General features: G+C 38.8%; 1 protein-coding gene across 1 annotated transcript in view; it reads left to right on the forward strand.

Moving 5' to 3' along the window:
* The first annotated feature begins 121 nt into the window (after positions 1–121).
* The window catches only part of NUP210L (nucleoporin 210 like), an 86,701-nt gene continuing 60,122 nt past the window's right edge, over positions 122–26,700 (forward strand). The window contains exons 1-10 of the mRNA XM_049702706.1: positions 122–1,261; positions 2,771–2,907; positions 9,333–9,464; positions 10,339–10,432; positions 10,987–11,137; positions 12,966–13,098; positions 13,993–14,151; positions 18,719–18,787; positions 19,400–19,506; positions 20,169–20,309. Of these exons, the coding sequence (XP_049558663.1) occupies positions 1,065–1,261; positions 2,771–2,907; positions 9,333–9,464; positions 10,339–10,432; positions 10,987–11,137; positions 12,966–13,098; positions 13,993–14,151; positions 18,719–18,787; positions 19,400–19,506; positions 20,169–20,309 (1,320 nt within the window). The 5' untranslated portion in view covers positions 122–1,064. The remainder of the gene's footprint in view (positions 1,262–2,770; positions 2,908–9,332; positions 9,465–10,338; positions 10,433–10,986; positions 11,138–12,965; positions 13,099–13,992; positions 14,152–18,718; positions 18,788–19,399; positions 19,507–20,168; positions 20,310–26,700) is intronic.

Genomic DNA, 26,700 nt, shown 5'->3' on the forward strand with positions numbered 1-26,700 from the left:
GAGGTGCTTGCTTTTATTTCCTAATCCAAATGGGCTTTCTACACAGGAGCTATGAAGTTTGGGTAAAAATCAGACCTTTGTGGGTGGAAGCAACAGGATTTGATGTAGAGCACACATTTTGGAAGGTGACCAAAACTGGGGTCAGAACTCAGCTCTCAGATCCCTAGTTGTGTATTCTGATGTCAGTCATTTAGTTTCATTATCTGTAAAATAAAGATAATATGTATTGTTAGGGTAAATGTGAAGATTAGAAATATTTATGTGCTGGACCTTAACACTGGCGTCTTCAGGGTGAGCTATACATTTCCTTTATAACTATTGATTCTTTCTTATAAATCTGGATTTATTAGGCTCTGCTCCCTAAACAACTTCAACAATATATGACACGGATTACATACTCCTATACATTTGTGGTTTTAGTAAACCGTCCTGAGACAGGCTTCGAGCTGATACTCTGTTGGATATTTGGAGAAAACAATTTAACAAGAGGTCCTCTCAGAGTATTTGCTTAACAGACAGGCAGCGTGAGTGGATAGCTTTCTAAGCTGCCTGTGAGACGCCAGTGCCTGGCATTTCCTGCACTCTGGCCTTGAGGCTGGACATGAAACGGACTTCCTAGTAAAAATGACAGCTTCCTTGACAACGTCCAGCTGTTTATACTAGAGACTGGAACATTTTTTCCGTTTATATGTATGGGCCGATGCTGACTGGAAATTACTGCCAAAAAAAGGGGGGGGCAGGGAGTTGCTCTAGGAGCCAAACGTAGTAGGCAACAGAAGGAGAAATTTAGCTGTGAGAGACTATTTTTTTAGACTGCTCTGCTTGTTCTTTACTATTAAAAAAATCTGCCACTCAATATTTAAGAAAGTAGCCCTTTAAGTGGGTAGCTGGGTATGTGCCTTAAAGTTTCCATAACGGCTTGCTGGAGCGCTTCATAAAAACATTCCCATAATTCCCCGCAGAACGAAGGCCCACCTCCTGATGACGTCACGCCTGCGGATTGGCTGACGTTGGGGCTGAGGGCGCGGCTGTAGTTGAGCGGGAACCGAGAGCTGGCAGTTGCCATGAAGGCTGTTGGATCACCCGGGCCCCGAAGCGACGGGCTGTTTTGCTTTCCTCTGCAGCGCCTCCTGTTGCTGCTTCTCTTTTTGCTTGGAACCCTGGCCAACAAACTTAACGTGCCACAGGTGTTATTGCCCTTTGGCCGGGAGCCAGGCCGGGTTCCTTTCCTGCTGGAGGCGCAGCGGGGCTGTTACACTTGGTGAGGGGTAGAGGGTCACGAGGGTATGCACCCCCAACGCCACCCAGGAAGAATGGGAGGGGTTCCTCAACCGAAGACGCCACAGGAATGCTTTGCGGTCACTCGGCCTGAAGAGCCCCTTGCCCGTAGGGGCTGGGAGTGGGGTGTCAGTGGGAGTGCAGTGGCCAGCCCTCCTGAAGTGGCCTGTCCTCGTTGTGTGGGATGTCTTCAGCTTATGTGTGGGGCCTTATATGAGCAGTTAGGGTGTGAGACTGGCCTTCTTATTGTGTGTTGGGAGGGGTAGTCACTGTGTGAACAGCTGTCAGGGCGCAAGGAAGCCCTGTGTTGGAGGCCTCAGGCATTGATGGCTACCCAATGCGAAGAACTTTCAGTGTAAACAGCTAGAGAGGAAGTTCCCAAGGTGTGAGGAAATTTATTGAGGGGCTAGAGAGGCTTAGGTTGTGAGTTCTCTACAAACTAAATAAGGTGGGGTTTTCAGTGTAAAAACACAACTAATTATTGCATACTTAACTAAGCACTTTGCATGTGTTAACTCATTCGGTTTTTACAGTCTTATGAAGTATTATTATTCCCATTTTAAAGATGAATGAATTGAGGCATAGACACCATGAAGTATATTCTCGTAATATGAGAAGATGTATTTTGGGTGGAGATGAGATCTGCCTGTTATATTATGTTTCCCCCCTTATATGAGAGTACTCTCAAAGTGTACACTCAACTTTGGGGTAATCAACTCTGGGGGGATGACTTTCTGACTGGGGGTGGAAAGACATGATTTTCTGGTGTGAGAGGACCCAAACATAGGTGGTGTGGTTTCCTAAGGTGTGAGGGAACCTAACGGAAGTGGGTTCCAAAGTATCAGAGGGCTCATCCTAACTGGAGTAGATTTCCCTTTACCATCACTTAAGAGAAGCACTAAGGTTTGTCCAGAGTGTAAGAAGTTCACCTCGCATTTTATGAGGAAGTACAAGGGAATCAGGCTTATATGATGGTCCAGTGTGATTTATTTCCTGACTGAGGATGATGGAAGGCATGAATCTAGCATTGAAAGCCATTCCTTCCATCCATCTAAAAATATTAATGATTTTTTAAATTGTATTTTGAGTTGGACTCACACCTCATAATTTGGGCAACATTTCCACCTTAGAAAGCAGCAGCCCAATTTCTAGGATCAGAGGAAATTCATTCCTCAGAGTGTGAGAAGCCAGGTCTCTCATTTTTGGAAAAACAACATCAATCCTATTTTTACATACTGAGGGAAGAAAGTAAAAATCTTATTTTAAATATTGAGGGAGGAATGTAACTTGGCACAAGGGATCACTGGAAAATGTTCTGATTAGCCTCTCCCACTTAAATCTTGTGTCCCTAAGCAATGTTTCTATTTTAAAGAATCATTTAAATACACCTGGTAGTGTGTAACATGGAAAAACTATAGGAATCTATGTTATACCAAAAGTTAATTTTAACCCACATTCTTATTTCATACTCTTAAGTATTTTATTCTGGCAGGCATTCCACCCATCATGATGCAGTAACTGTTGAGCCTTTATATGAAAATGGCACCTTATGTTCCCAAAAAGCTGTGCTCATTGCTGAATCTACCCAACCAATACGCCTCAGCAGTATTATTCTTGCTCGAGAGATAGGTATGTTGAGACAAAACACACTATGTAACAGTTCATCAAGAATAGAATAATCTGATATCTTTTATAGATGGTTAACAGAGACAGTGTTGGCTTCAAATGATAAGAGGTAGAAAAAAGGATTCCTGCAATTTTGACATCCTATTCTGTGATTTTTTTTCTTTTTTTTTTTTTTTTGGTACATCCAGCCCCTGGCATGGTGCCTGATACAGAGTGGAAACTGGTTGTTTGAATCAGTGGTGAAAGGAAGGAACTATTTATCAGAGCTAGCTTGGGTGTTAAGGTCTGAGGTTGGTCTTGAGTGAGGCAAAAGGCAGTATAAAAACTAGTACTTCTCAAAGTGTCATCTATGAATCTAGCATCTGCATCATAAGCATCACCTGGGAGCTTGTTAGAAATGTAAATTCTCAGGCCCCACCTTAGATCTGCTGTATCAGAATCTCTGGAGTGAACCCAGAGATCTGTATTTTGAACAAGCTCTCCAGGTGATTCTCATACAGACTAAAGTTTGGGAAGCACTGCACCAGTCTATTTTAGATCAGAGCAGCTTAAGAAATGCTATTTGTGGCACAGTGGTTGGGAATCCGCCTGCCAATGCAGGGGACATAGGTTCAAGCCCTGCTCCGGGAAGATCCACACATGCTGCGGAGCAACTAAGCCCGTGGGCCACAACTACTGAGCCTGCGCTCTAGAGCCCGTGAACCACAACTACTGGACCCGTGTGCCACAACTACTGAAGCCCACGCACCTAGAGCCTGTGCTCCGCAACAAGAGAAGCCACTGCAATGAGAAGACTGTGCACCACAATGAAGAGTAGCTCCCGCTCGCCGCAACTAGAGAAAGCCCGCGTGCCACAACGAAGACCCAATGCAGCCAAAAAATAAATTAATTAATTTAATTAAATTAAATTTTAAAAAGAGAAACGCTATCTGTATCCAAAATCAGAGCAGGGCTCTTTGTATCCCTGAATTTCTGGCACTTGATATTGTCATATTGATAGGCCAGAAATATCTGTATGGCTTTTATTTTTATTTACTTATTTTTTTCACTTATTTATATTTGGCTGCATTGGGTCTTCATTGCTGTGCGTGGGCTTTCTCTAGTTGCGTCGAGCAGGGGCTACTCTTTGTTGCGGTGGGCAGGCTTCTCACTGTGGTGGCTTCTCTTGTTGCGGAACACAGGCTCTAGGCTCACGGTCTTCAGTAGTTTCAGCACGGGGGCTCAGTAGTTGTGGCGCACGGGCTGAGTTGCTTTGAGGCATGTGGCATCTTCCTGGACCAGGGATCGAACCCATGTCCCCTGCATTGGCAGGCGGATTCTCACCCACCTCGCCACCAGGGAAGTCCCAATGTATGGCTTTTAAATATTTTGATAAGTTATATATCTATACTATATTCTTAAAGAGAAATTCAAGATGTTTGGTATACCATATTTCTTATTATTGAAGATGCCATCTATTGTAAAGCTATTTTTAATGTACCACTATGAAAGAACAACATTGCCAACTAAACTATGCTTTTCTTCACTTAGAATTCTTACTTTATACCTACTGAAGAACTCTTTGACTTAGATGGTTATTTTTATTATGTATCACTCTCATGCCTGATAAAAAGGAAAATATAAATAAAATTAACTGGATAAAATATTCCTAAGACAAATTTAACATTTTGCCTCATCTGAATCACTTTTTGACTGGGAATCATCAGTGTCTGTGTTTATCCCCACAACATTGTCCTTTGTGCCATCAAGACTGTTAGTGACATAGCATTTCTTAAAAGAATCACTTAAAACCAAAACCAGCTAAAAGGTATTAGTATTGGGCTCATGAGTTGGCTTTGCAATTATATAGAGCTGGTCTGTTTTTGTCTCCAGCTTTGAAAAGGTTCCTAGCACATCTGAGTCACCACCTTTCCCACCCTGTCTCTTTAACCATTTGGTTCCAAGGGAAAAAGAGTGCTCCACCATTGTTCACCATGTTTTCTTCCAACTACTAATACCCATTCTGCAAGTTTGATGTTAGCCCTTTTAAAGTTCTCACATATGCATTCAATGACAACTATGTCATGACTGCTGCCTGGCTGACAATTCTAAGATGTCATCAGTTATAAAATCCCAATTTCAGAGATGTTAAAATGTCAAAAAAATGAGTGTCTTAGAATCAATGAACTATGAGATCTCAAAGATGAGAATCTTTGAGGACCATATCATGCAGTGCAGCTATAATAGATAGAGAAGGATACCAAGGTCAGAAAAAAAGCATTGCTTTTGTCACATATGCTATTTTTAATGTAATTACTCTTAACTACATAAATTCATTCTGATATTGAAAGATTCATTCACACAATTGCTAGGGAAAATGTCAAATCTGGCTCTCAGCTTTGTTTCATCTGACTTGTAAATATTCCAAAGTTAAATATCTTTCAAATCAACTTTCCCAATTTTGCTATTAATACAATTGTGTACATAGGTGATGGAGACTCCCAGTAATGAATGGCAGTCTTGGTGTCCTACCAGGTGCATTCTCATCTGAATGGGAACTGGTACTGTGAAATGGGAGGTGGGGGAAGGGACATTTTGAAAGGGAAGAGCATGCTTTAAGAGAAACTGTTCATTTGTTTGACAAATATTTATTGAATTGCCTACTAACTATGAGGCTTCTGTAAGGGTTAAAAGATTTAAGCACTCCATTGGTGTTTAGGTGCTTAGGATTTTGATTATGATGTTTTTGGTGATAGTGTAGTAAAGAAAATTAGTGGTTATGACAGAGAAAATGGATAGAGGTGAGAGACAAGGTGGGCATATTCTATTTGGTAAGAGTGCCAGATTTCTTTTGATTGTTTGTTTGTTTTGTTTTGACTAGGTGTTACCTCCCTTTAGTAAAATCTTTAAAGAATATAAAAGGTTATAAAAATATATATATATAAAAGTTTATATAGTTAAAAGTAAATCTCTAATCTCATTTCTCCAAGAGACAACCACTTTTCTGTATCCTTCCAGAGGTAGTCTATGAATATGTCTCTTTGTAGTGGGATATCTAGATTTTCAACCTTAGGTACAGAACAGGTAGAGGAGTTTGGAGATGAGGGTATAATTTTAGGTAAAAAAGCTCACATGGAGGATGAAGAAAGGGTTTGGACAACTGGATGATTTCGGTGGAGAGAGTAGAATGGGGTGATCAGTACGTTTCACACTGTGCTCAGCATGTGGTTAACGTTCAGTAAATACTTATTTGCTGCAGTGTGTTGTAATCATAAAATCAAGAGGAGTTGATTTGGAAGCTAGGATAAATATGAGAATCAGAGCAGAAATATTTGTTATTTCTGCTCCCTCTGTTTTGCCTCTGGCACTGCATCCCTTTGGTTCTCTCAGTCTTGGCTTCATTCTCTTATTTTTTTCTCCTTCCTTCTTCCTGGATCACCTCTCCTCGTCTCTGCCTCATAAATTTTTCTTTATTACCTCATTACTGTATGAACCTGAAGTAATATGGACATGTAAATAAGAATATTCATTATATTATTTACTAAAGTTATTTGTTTCTTTTTATCTTTAAAAACAGGTAAGTTAAATGTTTGATATTTCTCCTAATCACTCTAAATTTATTTATAAATCATACAAGGTAATTTTTTTTTCTTTATGGTCAATGGCCCTATATTGAAAAGCTTTCTGCTACTGAAGTAGTCAGATGGATAGGCATTATGTACACAAGGTTTTTCATATTATTTATGTAAGTTCACAGCTGCTTCACATTTCTCCACAGAAGAATTTAATTTCACATTTTATTGATGCTATATTATCCAATGCCTGATTATCTAGTGTATATTATTTAAGCTCACCCTTCTTTCCTTCCTTTGCCATCCCTGGAAGATTTCCTTAATGGTATATTCTACTAGCAGATTCTGTGAGATTTCAACTTCTCTTGATTCTTGTTCATAGGTCTCATATCTTGGTCTTCAATTCTTTTAATTTCAGGTTCTGCTCTTCAGTTAAATTTTTTTTTAAATTAAGTGATTATTTGTTTTTGGCTGTGTGGGGTCTTCGTTGCTGCACACGGGCTTTCTCTAGTTGTGGTGAGAGGGAGCCACTCTTTGTTGCGGTGCGTGGACTTCTCATTGTGGTGGCTTCTCGTTGCAGAGCACGGGCTCTAGGCGTGCGGACTTCAGTAGTTGTGGCTCACAGGCTCTAGAGCACAGGCTCAGTAGTTGTGGCACACGGGCTTAGTTGCTCCTCAACATGTGGGATCTTCCCAGACCAGGGCTCAAACCCGTGTCCCCTGCATTGGCAGGTGGATTCTTAACCACTGAGCCACCAGGGAAGTCCCTTCAGTTAAATGTTAGTCAAGTAGAAGATTAATTTAATTTTTAAAACATTTTATTTTAAAATAATTTTAGATTTACAGAAGAGATGCAAAGATAGTACAAAGATTTCCCATATACCCTTCACCCAGTCTCCCCTAATGTTCCACTAATGTCCTTTTTCTGCTCTAGGATTCACTCCAAGATACCACATTACTAAACTAAATTGTTATCTTACCTTAGTCTCCTCTGATCTGTGACAGTTTCTCAGCCTTTCTTTGTCTTTCATGACCTTGACACTTTTTTTGTTATAGATTTTTAGAAGGAAAACCTCAGAAGTGAAGAAGCCTTCTTATTGCATTATATCAGGGGATACATGATATCAACATGACTTATCACTAGTGATTTTAACCTTGATCACTTGGTTAAGGTAATGCCAATCAGGTTTATCTACTGTAAAGTTACCATTTTTCTCTCTCCATATGCTGTTCATTAAAAATGATCACTAATTTCAGTTCATTCAAAGGAAGAGAAATTAATCTTCACCTCCTGGAGGGAGGTGTGTCAAAGAATTTGTGGACATACATTAAATACCACCACAGTAACTAATAAGTATTTGGGAGAGATACTTTGATATATCCTGTTTCTCTTTAAAGTTTCATCCACTAGTTTTTGCATTTATCTATGAATCTTGACTGTAGCAGTTATTACTGTAGAGTTCTAATGGTGATTTTCTCTTTCCCTCATTCCTTCCTCACTTATCTTTTTTTTAAAAACATCTTTATTTTATTTATTTATTTTGGCTGTGTTGGATCTTTGTGGCGGCGCACAGGCTTCTCTCTAGTTGTGGCACGCGCGGGCTCTGGAGCGTGCAGGCTCAGTAGTTGCTGCGCACAGCCATAGTTGCCCCACCGCGCGTGGATCGTACTTCCCCGACCAGGGATCGAACCCGCGTCCTCTGCATTGGAAGGCAGATTCTTAACCACTGGACCACAACGGAAGTCGCCTTCCTCACTTTTTTTTTTTTTTTTGGCTGTGTTGGGTCTTCGTTGCTGGGCACGGGCTTTCTCTAGTTGCGGCGAGTAGGGGCTTCTCATTGCAGTGGCTTCTCTTGTTGTGGAGCACGGGCTCTAGGCACGCAGGCTTCAGTAGTTGTGGCGCTCGGGCTCTAGAGCGCAGGCTCAGTAGTTGTGGCGCACGGGCTTAGTTGCTCCGCGGGATGTGGGATCTTCCTGGACCAGGGCTCCAACCCGTGTCCCCTGCATTGGCAGGCGGATTCTTAACCACTGCGCCACCAGGGAAGCCCCTGATTCTCAGGTTTTTTAATCTCACGGTCCAGAAAAATAAAAAATGAAAGAAAGTGAGAGAGAAAAATTTATTGGCAGGCAGGACTGACATATGGTTGCCACCCTCTTACTTTCCTAATTAAATATATTTTTAAAATCTACTCTTACCATAATTTCGTTAAAAAAAATTTTTTTTAACACTTCAAAAGTAATATACAGGGACTTCCCTGGTGGCGCAGTGGTTAAGAATCCTCCTGCCAATGTAGGGGACACGGGTTGGAGCCCTGGTCTGGGAAGATCCCACGTGCCATGGAGCAGCTAAGCCCGTGTGCCACAACTACTGAAGCCTGCGTGCCTAGAGCCCGTGCTCGGCAGCAAGAGAAGCCACCGTGATGAGAAGCCTGCGCACAGCAGCGAAGAGTAGCCCCGGCTCACCGCAACTAGAAAAAGCCCACAGGCAGCAGCAAAGACCCAACACAGCTAAAAATGAATAAATAAATAAATAAACAAAATTTTTAAAAAATAATATAGAATGTAAGGATAAAGTATATTCCTTTGAAGTGAATATATTTAATTTTATTACTGTTTTAAAATTCTTATTTTTTCTATTTTTCCATGGATGAATGAAAACATCATTATAGATCAGTATTTGGGAATCACTTGTCTAGTGTCTCTTTTTGTAAACAGATGCCTTTATATTTTGTTGCTATGCTGTTTTCTTCCACAGGTTGAAAGGAACTGTTACAACCTTTCTTTTTCTTAGTATTTAGAATAAGCTCCTGAGTGTATGAGACATTTAAAAGATTCATGACCTGTTGAACTAAATTCTCAGTTTTGGGGTTCATTGTAGTGACTGACCATGAACTGCGCTGTGATGTTAAGGTTGATGTGATAGACAGCATTGAAATTATATCTCGAACCCGGGAACTCTATGTAGATGATTCACCACTGGAACTGATGGTGAGGGCATTGGATGCTGAAGGTAAAGAATGTCAAAGGATTCAACAAAATTAAATAGAATAAACACCTTTGTGTTTAGCATTTGGAAACAGCAATTTGAGAGATAAAAGTAGATTGGAAATAATATTTATTTTCTCATATGAAGTTCATGTACATGAGGAATTAATAATTCTGAGTATGGTATGATGTATTAGCTACATACTTTCATTAAAATTTCCTAATTAAAATCCAGATTCTGCCACTGAGTTTTAATGGTCCCTAGATCAACAATTAAGAACACTTTTTGGAATTTATTTTTAGCTCTGTTTTGATCAGTCTACTTTCCATAGGCCAGGAAAATTAAATGTAAACCTGTGAAAAAGTTTTATAATTTTAAGTTTATCTTTCTTGAGACTGATTTTACATGCTTTTAATATACTATATTAATGTAATATGTAAAAAAAAGAACATTTAAATGCATTGCTTCTTTCTTTGTAAACTAGTAAAGAGTGATTTTTATAAATCTGAAAACTTAAGGTATTAGAAATATTCAACTCTAGTTTATATAAAAATTTTTATTGAAGGGATCAGGATTTAGAGATACCTGTCAACCCTGAGGTAGACTATAAGGTGGCCTTTATGTCGAAAGGAACAGAAAGAGTGCCATAATTTTGTCAACCAGAATTTAATCAGAGTCCTTTTCACTTTTAGAAGGCTTATACAACAACAGTACTTACATTGTTCGTGTAGGGGTCTTCCTGGTATTTGTGTTTTAATTCATTAATGATAGTGCTTCTATTTGTTAATGAAAGAAGCCTAAAAATAATTTTCTAGTTAGGTTTCCCTTTCTTGTTAAAGATACCTGAATATTTTTGAATATGTGATTCTGTCTTGTCTGCTTTTGGCTTGCTCTACAGGAAATACTTTTAGTAGTTTGGCAGGGATGACTTTTGAGTGGAGCATTGCCCAGGATAATGAATCAGCAAGAGAAGAACTGTCTAGCAAAATTAGGTAACCTTGAAATCAAACATAACCATCTGACTTTGAAGGAGACATATGCCTTTGGGTACCACACTGAAGAGCAGTCATTTGTGTGGGCTTTGATAATCTTTCTATCTGGAACTTTTTGGAACAGATAAATTTATCAGGGGGAAATGTCTTTGGTAGAATGACATATGGCATGGATTTAGGTATCTTTATGATAGTTTAATTTGAGCCACTGCAGAAGAGTTCATGAGCTCAGGACTGTACAATTATTTGTCAGGTGTATCTTCTGCCAGTTTTATTGTTCAAGCTATCTATGCATGCCGAAATACAGTGAGTGGATAATAGTATGAAGTTTTGTCTTCAGTACCAAGTAATAGCTCTCAGACAATGCAAGTTTTAGTCCTACAACAGTTTTAGCCAGAAGCATATTAAGTATTTTTCTTCTATCTAGTCCAGGTGGAAATTTAAAACTTTTGACACTATATAGACATTGAAGAGATTATGTTTAAAGTCTCTCAGAGCCTTTTGGAAGAAGACTCATTAATTTACTAGAAACAAACCTTATTTTATCTCTTTAGGATTTTGAAATACTCTGAAGCAGAATATTCTCCCCCTGTGTATATAGCTGAGATGGAAAAGGAAGAGAAACAAGGAGATATGATTTTGGTGTCTGGGATTAGAACTGGTGCTGCTGTTGTAAAAGTTCGAATTTCTGAACCATTCTATAAGGTAAAATGTTTGTGCTATAAACTTTCATTTAATAGTCTTGCCTATGGAATACATAGTTTTTATGTTTTTCTTAGTAGAAGCCTTCTAACCTGATATGATTTGGGCCAATTGAAAAAGTCATTTGAAATGGATAAACATTTTTTACAAACTTGTCTTCCTTAAACATGTTATTACCCAATTACAACTGACATTTTCTCTTAAAACATGTAACTGCATTTTATTCACCAATGCTTTGAAGTGTAGGTCCAAGAACTTTGGCTGTGAGTTCACTGGTTAGAAATATACATACTGGTTCTTACATAAATTACAGCTTCTAGTTTCTTTTTTTTTCATTTTTCATTTTATTTTATGGTCAAGTGAAAAATTACACATTTGTGAAACAATTTGAGTGCAGGATTCTATATTTTTCAAGGATTTTCCCCCAGTCTTTTACATTTCTCACCTACACCTAATTTGATAGCAGTACATTTTAGCAGCTTACCTTTAACTTCTTTTCAAAACATTTAAATTTTTATAGAAACAACTCTTTTCATATAATTGTTTTTTAATGTAATTATAATTAAAAGTGCAACTGACATAAACAGGGTTGGGAAAAACAAATGTCATTTTGGTAAGCATTTAATTCAAGTGGCAGGAAGGTGTGTGGACATCTAGAGAGCAGCCTATTAACCTTGTATTGGGTAAGCCTTCACAAGAATCAATACGTTCAACAAGGGATATAGAGTAACTTAATCTAATTCAGTTCACTGGAAGTTGGTTAAAAGAGTTTCCATGGGGCTTCCCTGGTGGCGCAGTGGTTGAGAGTCCACCTGCCGATGCAGGGGACATGGGTTCGTGCCCCGGTCCGGGAAGATCCCACATGCCATGGAGCGGCTGGGTCCGTGAGCCATGGCCGCTGAGCCTGTGCTCCGCAATGGGAGAGGCCACAACAGTGAGAGGCCCGCGTACCGCAAAAAAAAAAAAAAAAAAGAGTTTCCATGGCATACCGTTAAGTCTTACCTTTTTCCATTTTAGCATAGTGCCTTTTTATTTACCTACTCTTCTCCTTTAGAAAGCTTGTCATTTTCTATTCTTTGTTTGAGTGACTTAGAAAGTTAATATAGTATTAATATTCATGATCACTTTTTTTTTAACATCCTTATTGGAGTATAATTGCTTTACAATGGTGTGTTAGTTTCTGCTTTATAACAAAGTGAATCAGTTATACATATACATATGTTCCAATATCTCTTCCCTCTTGCATCTCCCTCCCTCCCATCCTCCCTATCCCACCCCTCTAGGTGGTCACAAAGCACCGAGCTGACATGATCACTTTTTAAAAATTAATTAATTTATTTGTTTCTGGCTGTGTTTGGTTTTTGTTGCTGCGCACAGGCTTTCTCTAGTTGCTGCAAGCGGGGGCTACTCTTCCTTGCAGTGCTCGGGCTTCTCATCGCGGTGGCTTCTCTTGTTGCGGAGCACAGGCTCTAGGTGTGCAGGCTCTAGGTGCGCGGGCTTCAGTAGTTGTGGCTCGTGGGCTCTAGAGCACAGACTCAGTAGTTGTGGCACACAGGTTTAGTTACTCCACAGCATGTGGCATCTTCCCAGACCACGGCTCGAACCCATGTCCCCTGCATTGGCAGGCAGATTCTTAACTACTGCGCCACCAGGGAAGTCCCATGATCACTTTTTAAGGCTAATTGAAATTATGATCTGTGATTAAGAAAGCATTTTTTAAATCTTGATAAAATATTTTAGAAGAAACTTATTAAAAGTAAACTTTAATGAGGAAGATGACCTTGAGGATTTTGCCTATGGAAACTTTGTGTTTTTTTCCTTCTTCTTTTAGAAAGTGGCAGCAGCATTGATACGTCTGCTTGTTTTGGAGAATATATTTCTTATACCATCCCATGATATTTATCTCTTAGTAGGAGCATATATTAAATATCGAGTTGCAAAAATGGTTCAGGGAAGAATGACAGGTAAATATCTTATCTTTTCCTAAGACTAACATTTCCCAAATCCTTTCTGCTGACAAGAGAAGCAACTCCACATTATGTATGCAAAATACTTCTTTCTGTCTTTAGATTTTGTGATCAAGTACAGTTTACCCTTGAACAACATGGGTTTGAACTGTGCAGGTCCACTTATACACGGATTTTCTTCAATAAATACTACAGTACTACACGATGCGTGGTTGGCTGAGTGCATGAGTGCAGAACTGGGGTTACGGAGGATTGACTAATATGCGGATTTTCAACTGCATGGTGATCAGGGAGTGGGGGGTGGTATCAGTTCCTCTAACCCCTGCATTGTTAGCTATATCCCTTAATTGCTGTACTTGAGCTAATACTGAGCAGAGATAGTCTCCATGTCTTAAACCGGCTAATGCTGCTTAGCTTCAGTGCCCATAGACATCTGAATTGTCTATTAAAACAACAACCAAAAGTTTACTAGCTTTTAGAGGGCAAGTGAAGAAACTTTACCAGAAGGGACTTGAATGATCTTTGCAAAAGGTGTTTATTGAGAAACTCAGTTCATTAACTAAAAAACTTAATACTCTACTGACCCCCAAAGTCCCACTGAATTTATAAAGTGTGCATTTGCTCCATTAACATTAGTCCTTTACTTACTTTAGTGAGGATCCCGCCTCCTACTCTCAGTTCACTGAGTTTTAAGAATATAAGCAATACCAACAATAAACTCATATAGTATTCTCCTCAAAATGGCTACGTGTAGAAATTCATCGTAGTGAGGGAAATTAAAAGCAGATTGTACTCTTATTTAGACCTGCTTCCTCTTATAATCCAACAATACACCATTGTCCGTTGGAATGGCTGCCCTCGTTACATTTATGTATCTTTCATGTCTTACAGAGGTGAAATTTCCCCTGGAACATTATACACTGGAATTGCAAAACCACAGAGTTTCATGTAATATGTCTCTTCCTGGGAAAGTGGCTTTACTGGATGAGAAAACAGCCATGGTGACTGCTGTCCAACTGGGCCACGCTAACCTTGTCTTTATCCATAAAAGTATCCTTTTGCTCAAGTTTTCGCTGCCAATCTATATTTCCTTGAGCATGCTATACATGTTCCTTGGTAAAATAATTAGTTAAGCATGATTATAATACTACTACATTTATTTTCTATAGGTTCTATTTTTAACAAAGCACTATAAATTATTTTTGTCATAATTTCTAACAAAGGGTAGGTACAGAAGAGTAGTTGGAACTTGGAACCTGTTGACTTCAGAGCGTATGTGCAACCTCAATCAAATTATAAATAGGAGACTGGGGAAAACAGTTTGGAGGAACTTGTGTAAATGTTATTTAATTTGTTCTTTCCTATTTTCACATGAATAATTGAGAAAAGATGGTATTGTCTGAAGTGGCTACTTAATTAATATTTGTTAAATTGAGAGTAATTTTTAAAAATTCACTAAACTTGGGCTTCCCTGGTGGTGCAGTGGTTAAGAATCCGCCTGCCAATGCAGGGGACACAGGTTCGAGCCCTGGTCCAGGAAGATCCCACATGCCGTGGAGCAACTAAGCCTGGGCACCACATCTACTGAGCCTGCTCTCTAGAGCCCGCAAGCCACAACTACTGAGCCCGTGTGCCACAACTACTGAAGCCTGCGTGCCTAAAGCCCGTGCTCCACGGCAAGAGAAGCCACCGCAATGAGAAGCCCGTGCACCGCAACAAAAAGCAGCCCCCGCTCGACACAACTATAGAAAGCCCACGTGCAGCAATGAAGACCCAGTGCAGCCAAAAATAAATAAATAAAATTTTAAAAAATTCACTAAACCTGCTCTGTAAGATTGAACAAAGAGAGATACATAGAGCTCTACTACAGTCAATGAAAACAAAACAGTATAAAGATTAAAATTCTCAGAAAACTGAAATTTTCAGGAAATTCATAAAATTCTCAGTGTTTGATATTGAAATATTTCCTATTTTTGAATCTTTGAATCTCAAATAACTTAATTTATTCAGCAAATATCTGTTATATTTCTACTATATGTTCAACATTGCTCTAAGTGCTAAGCATACAGACTATTTTACTCAGGGTAGTTAGGGAAATCCTCTCTGATAAGGCCACATCAGAGCAATGAACCATACAGATATCTGGGTGAAAGAGCTCCAGGAAGAGGAAATAGCAATTGCAAAGGTTCTGAAGCAGAAGCATGTTTGGCATGTTTACAGAAGAGCAAGGAAGACACTGCTGCTGAGTGCAGAGAATAAGGGGAAAGTAGTAGAAGAGGTAATAGAGTAGGAGAGGGAGTAATTATGTAGGGCTTAGTAGGCTTAACTCTGAGTAAGAACCTATCAGTCTTGAAAGGTACAGTATTTCTTATAGAATAGTATTTGTTAATTAGCTGATTATATTATTTGTCTAAAACACTCAGGAGAGGTTTGGTTCAAAGTTGTTTGTTCTCTAGTCATTTTAAGGTGCCTAGGACATTTGTGAACAAATACAATAGTACCTACAAAGTAAACTAAGACATTTGATACCTACTGAGCCCCAGCTGTGTGTCAGGCACTACCCTGAATTCCCCAGGCAGACTTACCATGATTTTTTTTTCATATTCTCAGTTCATATCATTATTTATTTCAAAGTAGTAACTATTAAAATATACTACATTTATCTCTTGACATGGATGGTGACTATTCATAGTTTGTTCCAGCACCTGCCTTAGGGTGGCTGGTGGTACCGTTGTTCATAGAGATGGGTAATATAAAAGAAGGAGCAGGTTTAAGGGAAAAGGAAACTAGTTTAGTTTTTCACATGTTAACTTGAAGTATCTGTGGGATAGACATCCAAGCAGAAATGCATCTGGAGGAGAAAGATTCAAGATGAAGACAGATATTTGAAAGTTATCAGTTTATAGCCAGGTGATAGTTGAAGCTGTTGTTGTAGACAAAATCACCTAGGGAGAATATACAGAGTGAGAGGAGAAGAGAGCTGAAGACAGAACTGTGGAATGTTAGCTTGTAAGGTTCATATGGAAGAGGAGGGACTTTAAGGAGGCCCAGAAAGAATGTTTAAAAAGTAGTAGGAGGGGACTTCCCTGGTGGCGCAGTGGTTAAGAATCTGCCTGCCAATGCAGGGGACACAGGTTGGAGCCCTGGTCCCGGAAGATCCCACATGCCACGGAACAACTGAGCCTGTGCTCTAGAGCCTGAGAGCCACAACTGCTGAGCCCGCAAGCCACAACTACTGAAGCCCGCATGCTCTGGAGCTCACATGCCACAACTACTGAGCCCGTGTGCTGCAACTACTGAAGCCCACACACCTAGAGCCCATGCTCCACAACGAGAGAAGCCACTGCAATGAGAAGCCCATGCACCACAACGAAGAGTAGCCCCTGCTCACCACGACTAGAGAAAAGCCCACGTGCAACAACAAAGACCCAGCACAGCCAAAAATAAAAATTAAAAAAAAAAATTAACAACAACAAAAAAAGTAGTAGGAAGGGGACTTCCCTAGTGGCGCAGTGGATAAGACTCCGTGCTCCCACTGCAGGGGGCCCAGGTTCGATCTCTGGTCAGGGAATTAGATCCCACATGCATGCCGCAAGTAAGAGTTCGCATGCCACAACTAATGAGCCGCCTGCCACAACTAAGACCCAGCACAACAAAATAAATAAATAAATAAATAAAATATAAAAAGTAGTAGGAGGGATTTCTCTGGCGGTCCAGTGGTTAAGACTTCACCTTCCAGTGCAGGGGGTATGTATGGGTTCTATCCCTGGTCGGGGAGCTAAGATCCCACGTGCCTCGCAGACAAAAAACCAAAACATAAATCAGAAGCAATATTGTAACAAATTCAATAAAGAGTTTAAAAATGTTCCACATCAAAAAAATCTTAAAAAAAAAAAAAGTAGTAGGAAAACCAGGAGAGAGGTTTCATGATAACCAAGTGAGGAATTTACAAAGAGAATGTTCCTCAGGTGAAATAGGCAGAGATAAAGACTAAGATAAAGACTGAAAGACTGTAGTAACCAGTAAGTCTTGGATCACTTTTTCAATAAAAACAGCTTGGCTTTAAAAAGAAGGAGGCAAAAAGGTAGAACTTTGAAAAAGGCATGAGAACTTTTTTAAGTTAAGAGAAACTTGAATATGTCTATAAGTTAAACAGAGAGATGGCAGAGATATGGAAGAAAAGAAGGCCAGCCGATGGAGTAAGATTTCTGAGGGGCAAGAGAAAATGAGATTCAGAACAGATGGAAGGATTAGGTGAAAGGAAGATATCTTATTCTGATAATGGAGGAATGAACTGGTGTAGAGACCTATCGAGATCCGTTTCCTTGTCTGTAAAAGCGAAAGGAATGATGTACTCCTGAATTCCTTCTAGCTTTTATATTTTATGAATACAGTACATAAGCAAAACCAAACCTAGATTGGCACAGAGTTGCCTACAGTGTTTAAAAGATTTGCTCTAATGAATAGATAAAAAGTAATTTTAATTATCATATCAATTGTATGTATATTAGTAGCTCATTTGGAGTACTGGGACAGCTTTAAAAGTTTGATCCCTGAAATAGATTAAATATTTTGCTTTCATTATCACTATAGATAATGTAGTGCTAAACTATAGCCTAGTGCATGACTGAATTAATAGAACTTCTAAATTAGTGTACTTTGAAATAATGAGTGTTTTCCATTAAGTCGTTTCAGAAGTATATTTCTCAGAGCAGAAATAATTTCTTCTTAGCTTTTGGATGTAGTATATTTTTGAGAGGAAAATACGTTACTAATTAGATTGTGTATAGGCTAACAGAATAAATTTTTATTTCTGCTAAAATTTTTAAAAATTATTTACTTCTTTGGCTACGTCGGGTCTTAGTTGCGGAGGGCGGGCTCTTTGTTGCAGCACAGGGGCTCCAGAGCGCATGGGCTCAGTAGTTATGGCGACCTAGGCTTAGTTGCCCTGCGGCATGTGGGATCTTAGTTCCCCGACCAGGGCTCGAACCCGAGTCCCCTGCATTGGAAGGTGGATTCTTAACCACTGGACAACCAGGGAAGTCTCCTGCTAAAATTTAACAAAAGGGAATAATGGGTGGTATGATGTGTGACCTAGAAGTATCTTTGGTGGCAAAGAGAAAACATTTTGGTATTAAAGAATTGCCACAGATAATAGAAAATCAACTAGTGATTTTTAAAACTGTCTGCAGAGCCCAAGGCAAGTTGCTGGGCTGGATGGCAAGTCATGCCTCTCCCTCCCTCTCCATCCACCACTGACCATTTCTTTAGCCAGGGCAATGCCACTTTGTCCTGCTTTCCATAATGGGCTCCTATGTAAGAATTTTGCAGGAGGAAAGAGTTCCACAGCTAAATGAATATTAAAAACATGGAGCATGATCTTTTTTCTCTCATTTCATCTTCCTCATATTTGAAATTCAAGAATACCTGATTCCTGTGATTGCTGAGCCCTCAGATTTTTCTCAGAATATACACATTTAAGTTTTGCTTTCCAGTGGATAATAAAAGATAGAATTTTTATTTGCTTTCATTTGTGGACTTATTTATTTATTTTTGGTAACTCATATTTCTCTTTTCACCCAACTAGCTCATACAATTTCCTTAAGCAAAAATTAAGATGTCCATATGCGATCTTTGTCTGGACTCCCAAATTGCACCATATATGTTGTAGAGCCTGGATTTCTAGGTATTTTTAGATAATAATTTTCAGAAAGCTGAATAGCTTAAAGTATTTCACTGAAATGAGTGCATTAAAGACTAGAGTGCTTCATTTTGAGACTTAACTAATTTCAAATTCAACCTTACTTGACATGTTTTCTCACATTGTTTTGGTTAAATGCTATCTGCAAGAGTAAAGCATCTTGAAACATTGTTATAAAACATGAAGCTCCATGTAATACAACGTTGGGTTAGAAAAAGAGACTTTATACAAGGAAAAAAGAAACCTAATGTCCTTAAGCCATATGAAACAATGAATCTGACTGAAATCAGCTGAAATCTTGCCTGACATATCAGAAATGAGCAAAATTGTTGGTTTGGGGGTGGAGTGGCATTTGTATACAGATATAAGTGAGAGTGTTTCCTTTATACCTGAGATGAGCTAAGTTAAGCCAGGATCTTTGGAACTCCAAATTATTATACAATTTTATAGAGGCAACTAAAGGATCTACTTTGGAAACCATCTCCACCTATTATTGAGTTTTGCTCTTTAAATGGCTTTTTAAAGTTTGTATTTTTAAATTCATTGTAGAAAAATGTTGGCCTCTTCTAATACTTTTGTTTCTTGATTTGTGTACAGGTTTCACAGTCCAACCTGGAGATCGTTGGAGTCTAGAGGTGGGGCAGGTGTATGTTATTACAGTAGAAGTATTTGATAAAAGCAGCACAAAAGTCTATATTTCAGATGTGAGTCTCTCTTTTGTATTTTTCTAGCCCCTTTAAGGATAACTCCTTGAGTGGGCAATCTTTTTGGCTAGGAAGACTTTTTTTCTTTTGCTTCCAGATTTTACCTTTGAAAATGAAAGTTACTACTTTATTATTATTATTATTAAATAGTTCTATCCTTGAGTAATGCTAAACCAGAAGTAAAAGATATAATCTGGTTAGAATTATAGAAGAGAGATGAAGTTGACACCAATGATAACACTTTGGAGGGAATCCTCATTTTACAACTTCATTTCAGAGATGGTCACCAGAGTTTTATAGTGGTGAGAGTAATAGTGTGACCATTAAATGTGAAGTGTTGTAGTCACTCTCCAGTGTCCATTTTTTTTTCCCCTGAGAACTGTCAATTTATGGAATAGCACAGATTACACTAAAATTTATATAAGCTTCGACTCTTCCTATTTTTGATTACTTGCCATTAATGGATCTTTCAAAAACTAGTACCATTTTAAAATGACATCTTTCCAACTTAGCATTTGGTGAGGGAGAGCAAAGATTTTGTTTTTGTTTCTTTAAGCCCCAGAATGCATAGCCACACTTTTTTTTTTAATGCTTTGGGATTAAGATGGCTTTAGGGAAAAAGCATGTCTTCAGGTTTGTGTTGATTTTGGGCTGATTTTCAGAATCTCAGGATTATGTACCAATTCCCAAGAGAGTATTTTGAAGAGCAGCTGACTACTGTGAATGGATCTTACAATGTAGTGAAAGCCCTGAAACATGGTGTGGTCATGATAAATGCATCCCTGACTTCCATCATTTACCAGGTAGGAATTAAAAGGATGGTCTTTGAATCCTGAGAACACTGACCAGACTTGCCTGACTTGTTGATTTGCAAGCACATATATGGCATATCCCACCTTTATCTTTCACAAAATAAACTAATAAACAGTACACTTAGTAGTTTATACCTCTACAAATTTTCTGTTCCAATTTCTGTTAATGCATATATCTGCATTTGTGGTCATTGTGTATGTATGTCATTTGAAGGTCCTTTAAAAATTATTTCAGGGCTTCCGTGGTGGCGCAGTGGTTGAGAATCTGCCTGCCGATGCAGGGGACACAGGTTCGTGCCCCGGTCCGGGAAGATCCCACATGCCACGGAGCGGCTGGGCCCGTGAGCCATGGCCGCTGAGCCTGCACGTCCGGAGCCTGTGCTCCACGAGAGGCCACAACAGTGAGAGAGGCCCGCGTACCGCAAAAAAAAAAAAAAATTATTTCATGTGCACGTTTCCTTGTGTCATCAGGTCCACATAGGAGTACTTTCTATTCTAAAAATCCAAAGGGTTAATATGCCAATTGTTCAACCATGCCACCAACTTTGAACTTTTGCATTTTTAACAGTTTTTTTACTTTGTAAGTGGCAAAGCTGTGTATCTTTGTATAATTCTTATTCCTTTTGGTTAATTATCTTATGGTATAATAACAGAAATGGAGTTACAAGGTAAAGGGATAAGGAATGAATGTTTCTAATGCGTCTAAAATGTGTAAGTATCTGATTTTTAACTGTCTGTCAAATTTGTTTCCCTCTCCCAAACCTACTTTTTCTCCAGTGATCCTTTTGCCCAGCTGTTTAAGACAAAATCCCAAGAGTCACCCTTGACTCTGCCTTCTCCTTCACCTTCTACATTCAGTACATTATTGAATGCCATGTCAGTTCTTCTAAATGTCTCTCAAACCCATTTCTTACTAGGTGAAGAAGACATTGCTGTCTTTCACCTAGACTTTCACAGTAGCTTCTAAACTGATATTCCGACCTCCAATATTGTCCGTGGCTAGAATGATATTCCAAAAACTACAAAAATTATTATGTATTTACTATTTAAATTCCTTTGGTGGCTTCCCATTGATTTTACGGTAAAGTTTAAACTTCTTAGTGTAGTTTTATAGGACCCTCTATGACAGAGATCACAATCTGGTGGCCTGCAGACTATCTTGGTTTGTAATCTTGTTTTTTATTTAGGTGTGTAAGTTTCTTTTTAATTGGGAAATTTCAAATAAAATCCAAGATTTCTGATTCTCTAGATTATATGAAAATCTGACAGTGATTAGCCGGAAGAGATAGTGGCTACAACATTTAGACTATACTTTTCAGTCTGCTGTGTTTCCTGCCATTCCCTGTTATTTTATATTCAGCTTAATAAACCTGTTTATAATATCTACCTGATACCTGTAGGCGTTTGAGTTTGTGACTCTATATGATTGGCCCCTGACAACTTCTCCAGCCTCAGGTCTTGTCACGCTTCCTCTCTTATGTTTCAGCCATACTGAACTTTCAGTTTCTAAAAAATGTCTCTTTTTGCCTCTATTTTATTTTCATTTTTTATAAACAAATATAATTCCTTTTGTCTACAACGCTTTCTCCCTACTCAATGCACAGGGCTAGCTTAACGTTGGTTCCTCAGGCATGTTTTCACCTTTCATATGTTCTTAGAGCTCCCTGAACTTCTCAGATCAAAATATTCATCGTAGTTTATTGTTATTATTTGCTTCTTTCATCAGATTATAAACTTTGAGGGCAAAGATTATGCCTACTGTATTCACAGCTGTTGCCCTAACATCTGAGTGACTAAACATACAGTTGATACAAATAAGTATTTGTTAAATGAATGAATGGTGTTTGGATTAGTTATGGTCAGGTATAGATCTATATTCAGTATTAAAATATATCCAGTTTTTTAACAATATTTAATACACAGTGATTTTTAAAATCCATTGTTATGGTATTTCTGGCAGTTTGACTCTATTCTGCAATTATTCTTCAATCCCACCAATCCTGCTTTTAAAAAATGTTATGTTTTAAAATCTGAGCTCACCCATACTCCTTTATTTATTTATTTATTTTTGGCTGTGTTGGGTCTTCGTTTTTGCACGTGGGCTTTTCTCTCTAGTTGTGGTGAGCGGGGGCTACTCTTTGTTGAGGTGCGTGAGCTTCTCATTGAGGTGGCTTCTCTTGTTGCACAGCACAGGCTCTAGGCACGCGGGCTTCAGTACTTGGGGCACATAGGCTCAGTAGTTGTGGCTCTTGGGCTCTAGAGCACAGGCTCAGTAGTTGTGGCGCACAGGCTTAGTTGCCCTGCGGCATGTGGGATCTTCCCGGACCAGGGATCAAACCCGTGTCCCCTGCATTGGCAGGTGGATTCTCAACCACTGTGCCACCAGGGAAGCCCTGTAGATCACTTTTGAGAGGGTTGCAATCTTAACAATATTAGGTCTTCCAATACGTGAACATGGGATGTCTTTCCATTTATTCAGATTGTCTTTAATTTATTTAAGCAATATTTTGTAGTCTTCAGTGTACAAGTCCTGCGCCTCCTTGGTTGAATTTATTCCTAAGTAGTTTATTCTTTTTTGATGATATTGTAATGAATTTTTTTCTTAATTTACCTTTCTAGTTTGTTTATTGCTAATGTATAGAAGTACAACTGATATTTATGTGTTGATCTGCTATGCTGCAACTTTGCTGAATTAGTTTATTAGCTCTAGTATTTTTCCTGGATTCTATAGGATCTTTCATATATAAGATCATATCACCTGCAAATAGTGATGATTTTGCTCCTCCCTTTCCCATTTTGATACCTTTTATTTCATATTCCTGCCTAATTTCTCTGGCTAGAACTTATAGTACAATATTGAATAAAAGTGGCAATAGTGGGCATCCTTGTCTTGTTCTTGATCTTAGGGCAAAAACTGTCATTCTTTCACCATTGAGTATGATGTTAGCTGTGGAGTTTTCATATGTGGCCTTTATCATATCGAAGAAGTTCTTTTCCACTCCTGGTTGTTGAGTGTTTTTACTGTGAAAGGGCGTTGGATTTTTCTCAAATGTCTTTAAGCATATTTTTTTCTTTCATCCTACTAGTTGGTATATTACATTGACTGACGTTTATATATCATACTGCTTTTGAATTCCTGGGAAAAATCCCACTTGGTCATGGTGTACAATCCTATTAACATGCTGCTGGATTTGGTTTGCCATTGTTTTCTTCAGGAGTTTTGTATTTATATTCTTAAAGTATACTGGTCTGTAGTTTTCTTTTTTTGTGATGTCTTTGATTTTGGTATCAGGGCAAATGCTGGCCTCTTAGAATGAGTTAGGAAGAGTTCCCTCCTTTTTCTTTTTTTCTTCATCATCTTGTTCTTCTTTTTTCTTTTTTTTTAAGGTTTGAGAAGCATTGGTGTTAATTCTTCTTTAAATGTTTGTGAAAATTTACAACCGGGGCTTCCCTGGTGGCGTAGTGGTTGAGAAACCTCCTGCCGATGCAGGGGACACGGGTTCGTGCCCCGGTGCGGGAAGATCCCACATGCCGCTGTGCGGCTAGGACAGTGAGCCATGGCCACTGAGCCTGCGCGTCCGGAGCCTGTGCTCCGCAACGGGAAAGGCCACAACAGTGAGAGGCCCGCGTACCGCAAAAAAAAAAAAGAAAGAAAGAAAAAAGAAAATTTAGAACCGAAGCCATCTAGGTCTGGGCTTTTCTTTGCTGGAAAATTTTTGATTACCGATTCAATCTCTTTGCTTGCTATAGGTCTGGTCAAATTTTCTACTTCTACTGGGTCAGTTTTTTTTTGTTTTTTTTTGGTACGCGGGCCTCTCACTGCTGTGCCCTCTCCCGCTGCGGAGCACAGGCTCCGGACGCGCAGGCTCAGTGGCCACGACTCACGAGCCTAGCCGCTCCGCGGCATGTGGGATCTTCCCGGACCGGGGCACAAACCCATGTCCCCTGCATCGGCAGGCGGACTCTCAACCACTGTGCCACCAGGGAAGCCCTGGGTCAGTTTTTTTAATTGATGTGCTTCTAGGAATTTGTCCATTTGATCTAGGTTGTCTAATTTGTTGGTGGACAATTGTTCATAGTATTCTCTTAGAATCCTTTTTATTTCTGTAAAGTTGGTAGTAATGTCCCCACTTTCATTTCTGATTTTAGTAATTTGAGTATTCTCTCTATTTTTTTCTTAGTCACTCTAGCTAAACTCAATTTTGTTGATCGTTTTGAAGAACCAAATTTTGGTTTTTTTGATTTTGTGTACTGATTTTCTACTCTCAGTTTTTTAAATCACTGCTCTAAAAAAATCTTTATTATGTCCTTCCTTCTGCTAGTTTTACGTTTAGTTTGCTCTTCCTTTTCTAGTTCCTTTAGCTATACAGTCAGATTATTGATTTGAGATTTTTCTTCTTTTTTTGGTCACACTGTGCCCAGTTTACAGGATCTTAGTTCCCCAACCAGGGATTGAACCCGGGCCACGGCAGTGAAAGCACCAAGTCCTAACTACTGGACCTCCAGGGAACTCTGTCTTCTTTTTTAATACACATGTTTACAACTATAAGTTTTCCTCTGAGCATTGCTTTCACTGCATCCTGTAAGTTTTGGCATGTTGTATTTTTGTTTTCCTTCATCTCAGAATTTCCTAATGTTCCTTATGATTTCTTCTTTGACCCACTGGTTGTTTAGAGGGTTGTTTAATTTCCACATATTTGTGAATTGTCTAGTTTTCCCCATGTGAATTCTAGTTTTAGTCCATTTTGGTTGAAGAAGATACTTCATATGATTTCAGTGTTTTTAAATTTATTGAGACTTGTTTTGTGGTTTAACATATGGCCTATCCTGGAGAACGTTCCACGTGCACTTGAGAAGAATGAGCATTTTGTTGTTTTGGGGTGGACTATTCTGTATATGTCTGCTAGGTCTAGTTGGTGTATAGTGTTGGTCAAGTCCTCCATTTCCATATTGATCTTTTGTTCTGGTTGTTCTATCCATTATTGAAACTGAGGTATTAAAATTCAACTATTGTAAAACTGTCTGTTTCTCCCTTCAGTTTTGTGCATTTTTGCTTCATTTTGTGGGGGGGCTCTTTTGTTAGGTAGGTATATGTTTATAATTGTTATATTGTCTTGATGAATTGACCCTTTTATCAATTTATAATGACCTTTGTCTCTTGTAACAATTTTTTAAAATCTATTTTGTTTGACATTAATATAGACTGCTCCCCCAACTCTCTTTTGGTAATTATTTGCATGGAATATATTTTTCCCTTCTTTCACTTTCATTCATGAATCTAACATGAATCTCTTACAGATAGCATATAATTGGATCATGTTCTTCTTTATCCATTCTGTCAACCTCTGCCTTTTAATTGGAGAGTTTAATTTATTTACATTTAAAATAGTTACTGATAAGGAAAGACTTCTGCTATTTTGGTATTTGTTTCTATGTGACTTTTTTTGGTAATTAATTTCTTCTATTACTGACTTCTTTTGTGTTTAATTGATTTTTGTAGGTTCATGTCTTTTATCAAATTTGAGACTTTTTTTTTAATGTTGAGCCTTCTTTTAATTTATTTATTTTTTATTTTTGGCTGAGTTGGGTCTTCGTTTCTATGCAAGGGCTTTCTCTAGTTGTGGCAAGCGGGGGCCACTTTTCATCGTGGTGTGCGGGCCTCTCACTGTCATGGCCTCTCTTGTTGCGGAGCACAGGCTCCAGATGCACAGGCTCAGTAGTTGTGGCTCACAGGCCCAGTTGCTCCGCGGCATGTGGGATCTTCCCAGACCAGGGCTCGAACCCGTGTCCCCTGCATTAGCAGGCAGACTCTCAACCACTGCGCTACCAGGGAAGCCCAAATTTGAGACATTTTCATCATTATTTCTTCAAATATTCTTTCTGTGCCTTTCTTTCCCTACTTCTGGGACTCCTGTTTTGTATATATTGATTTACTTGATGTGCTCCACTGGTCTTTAAGGCTTGGTTATTTTTCTTCATTATTTTTTCTTTTTGCTACTCTGAATAACTTCAATGGACCTCTCTTCAAGTTTGCTGATTCTTTCTTCTGCCAGCTCAAATCTGCTGTGAAGTTCTTCTAGTGAAGTTTTCATTTCAGTTATTGTACTTTTAGCTTCAGAATATCTGTTTGATTCCTTTTTTATAATTTCTATCTCTTCATCGATATTCTCTACTTGGTGAAACATCATTCTTCTGGAGTGATGTACATTGTTTCCTTTAGCTCTTCAATTTAAAATCTTTGTTTAGTAAGTCCAATATCTGTGTTTCCTCAGAGACCGATTGTGTTAATTTCTTTTTTTCTATGAATGGACCATATTTTCTTGTTTCTTTGCATACCTTATAATTTTTTTGTTGTTGAAAAGCTAACATTTTGATATTACAG

This window comes from Orcinus orca, chromosome 1 (assembly GCF_937001465.1).
Source record: "Orcinus orca chromosome 1, mOrcOrc1.1, whole genome shotgun sequence".
Classification (NCBI taxonomy): Eukaryota; Metazoa; Chordata; class Mammalia; order Artiodactyla; family Delphinidae; genus Orcinus; species Orcinus orca.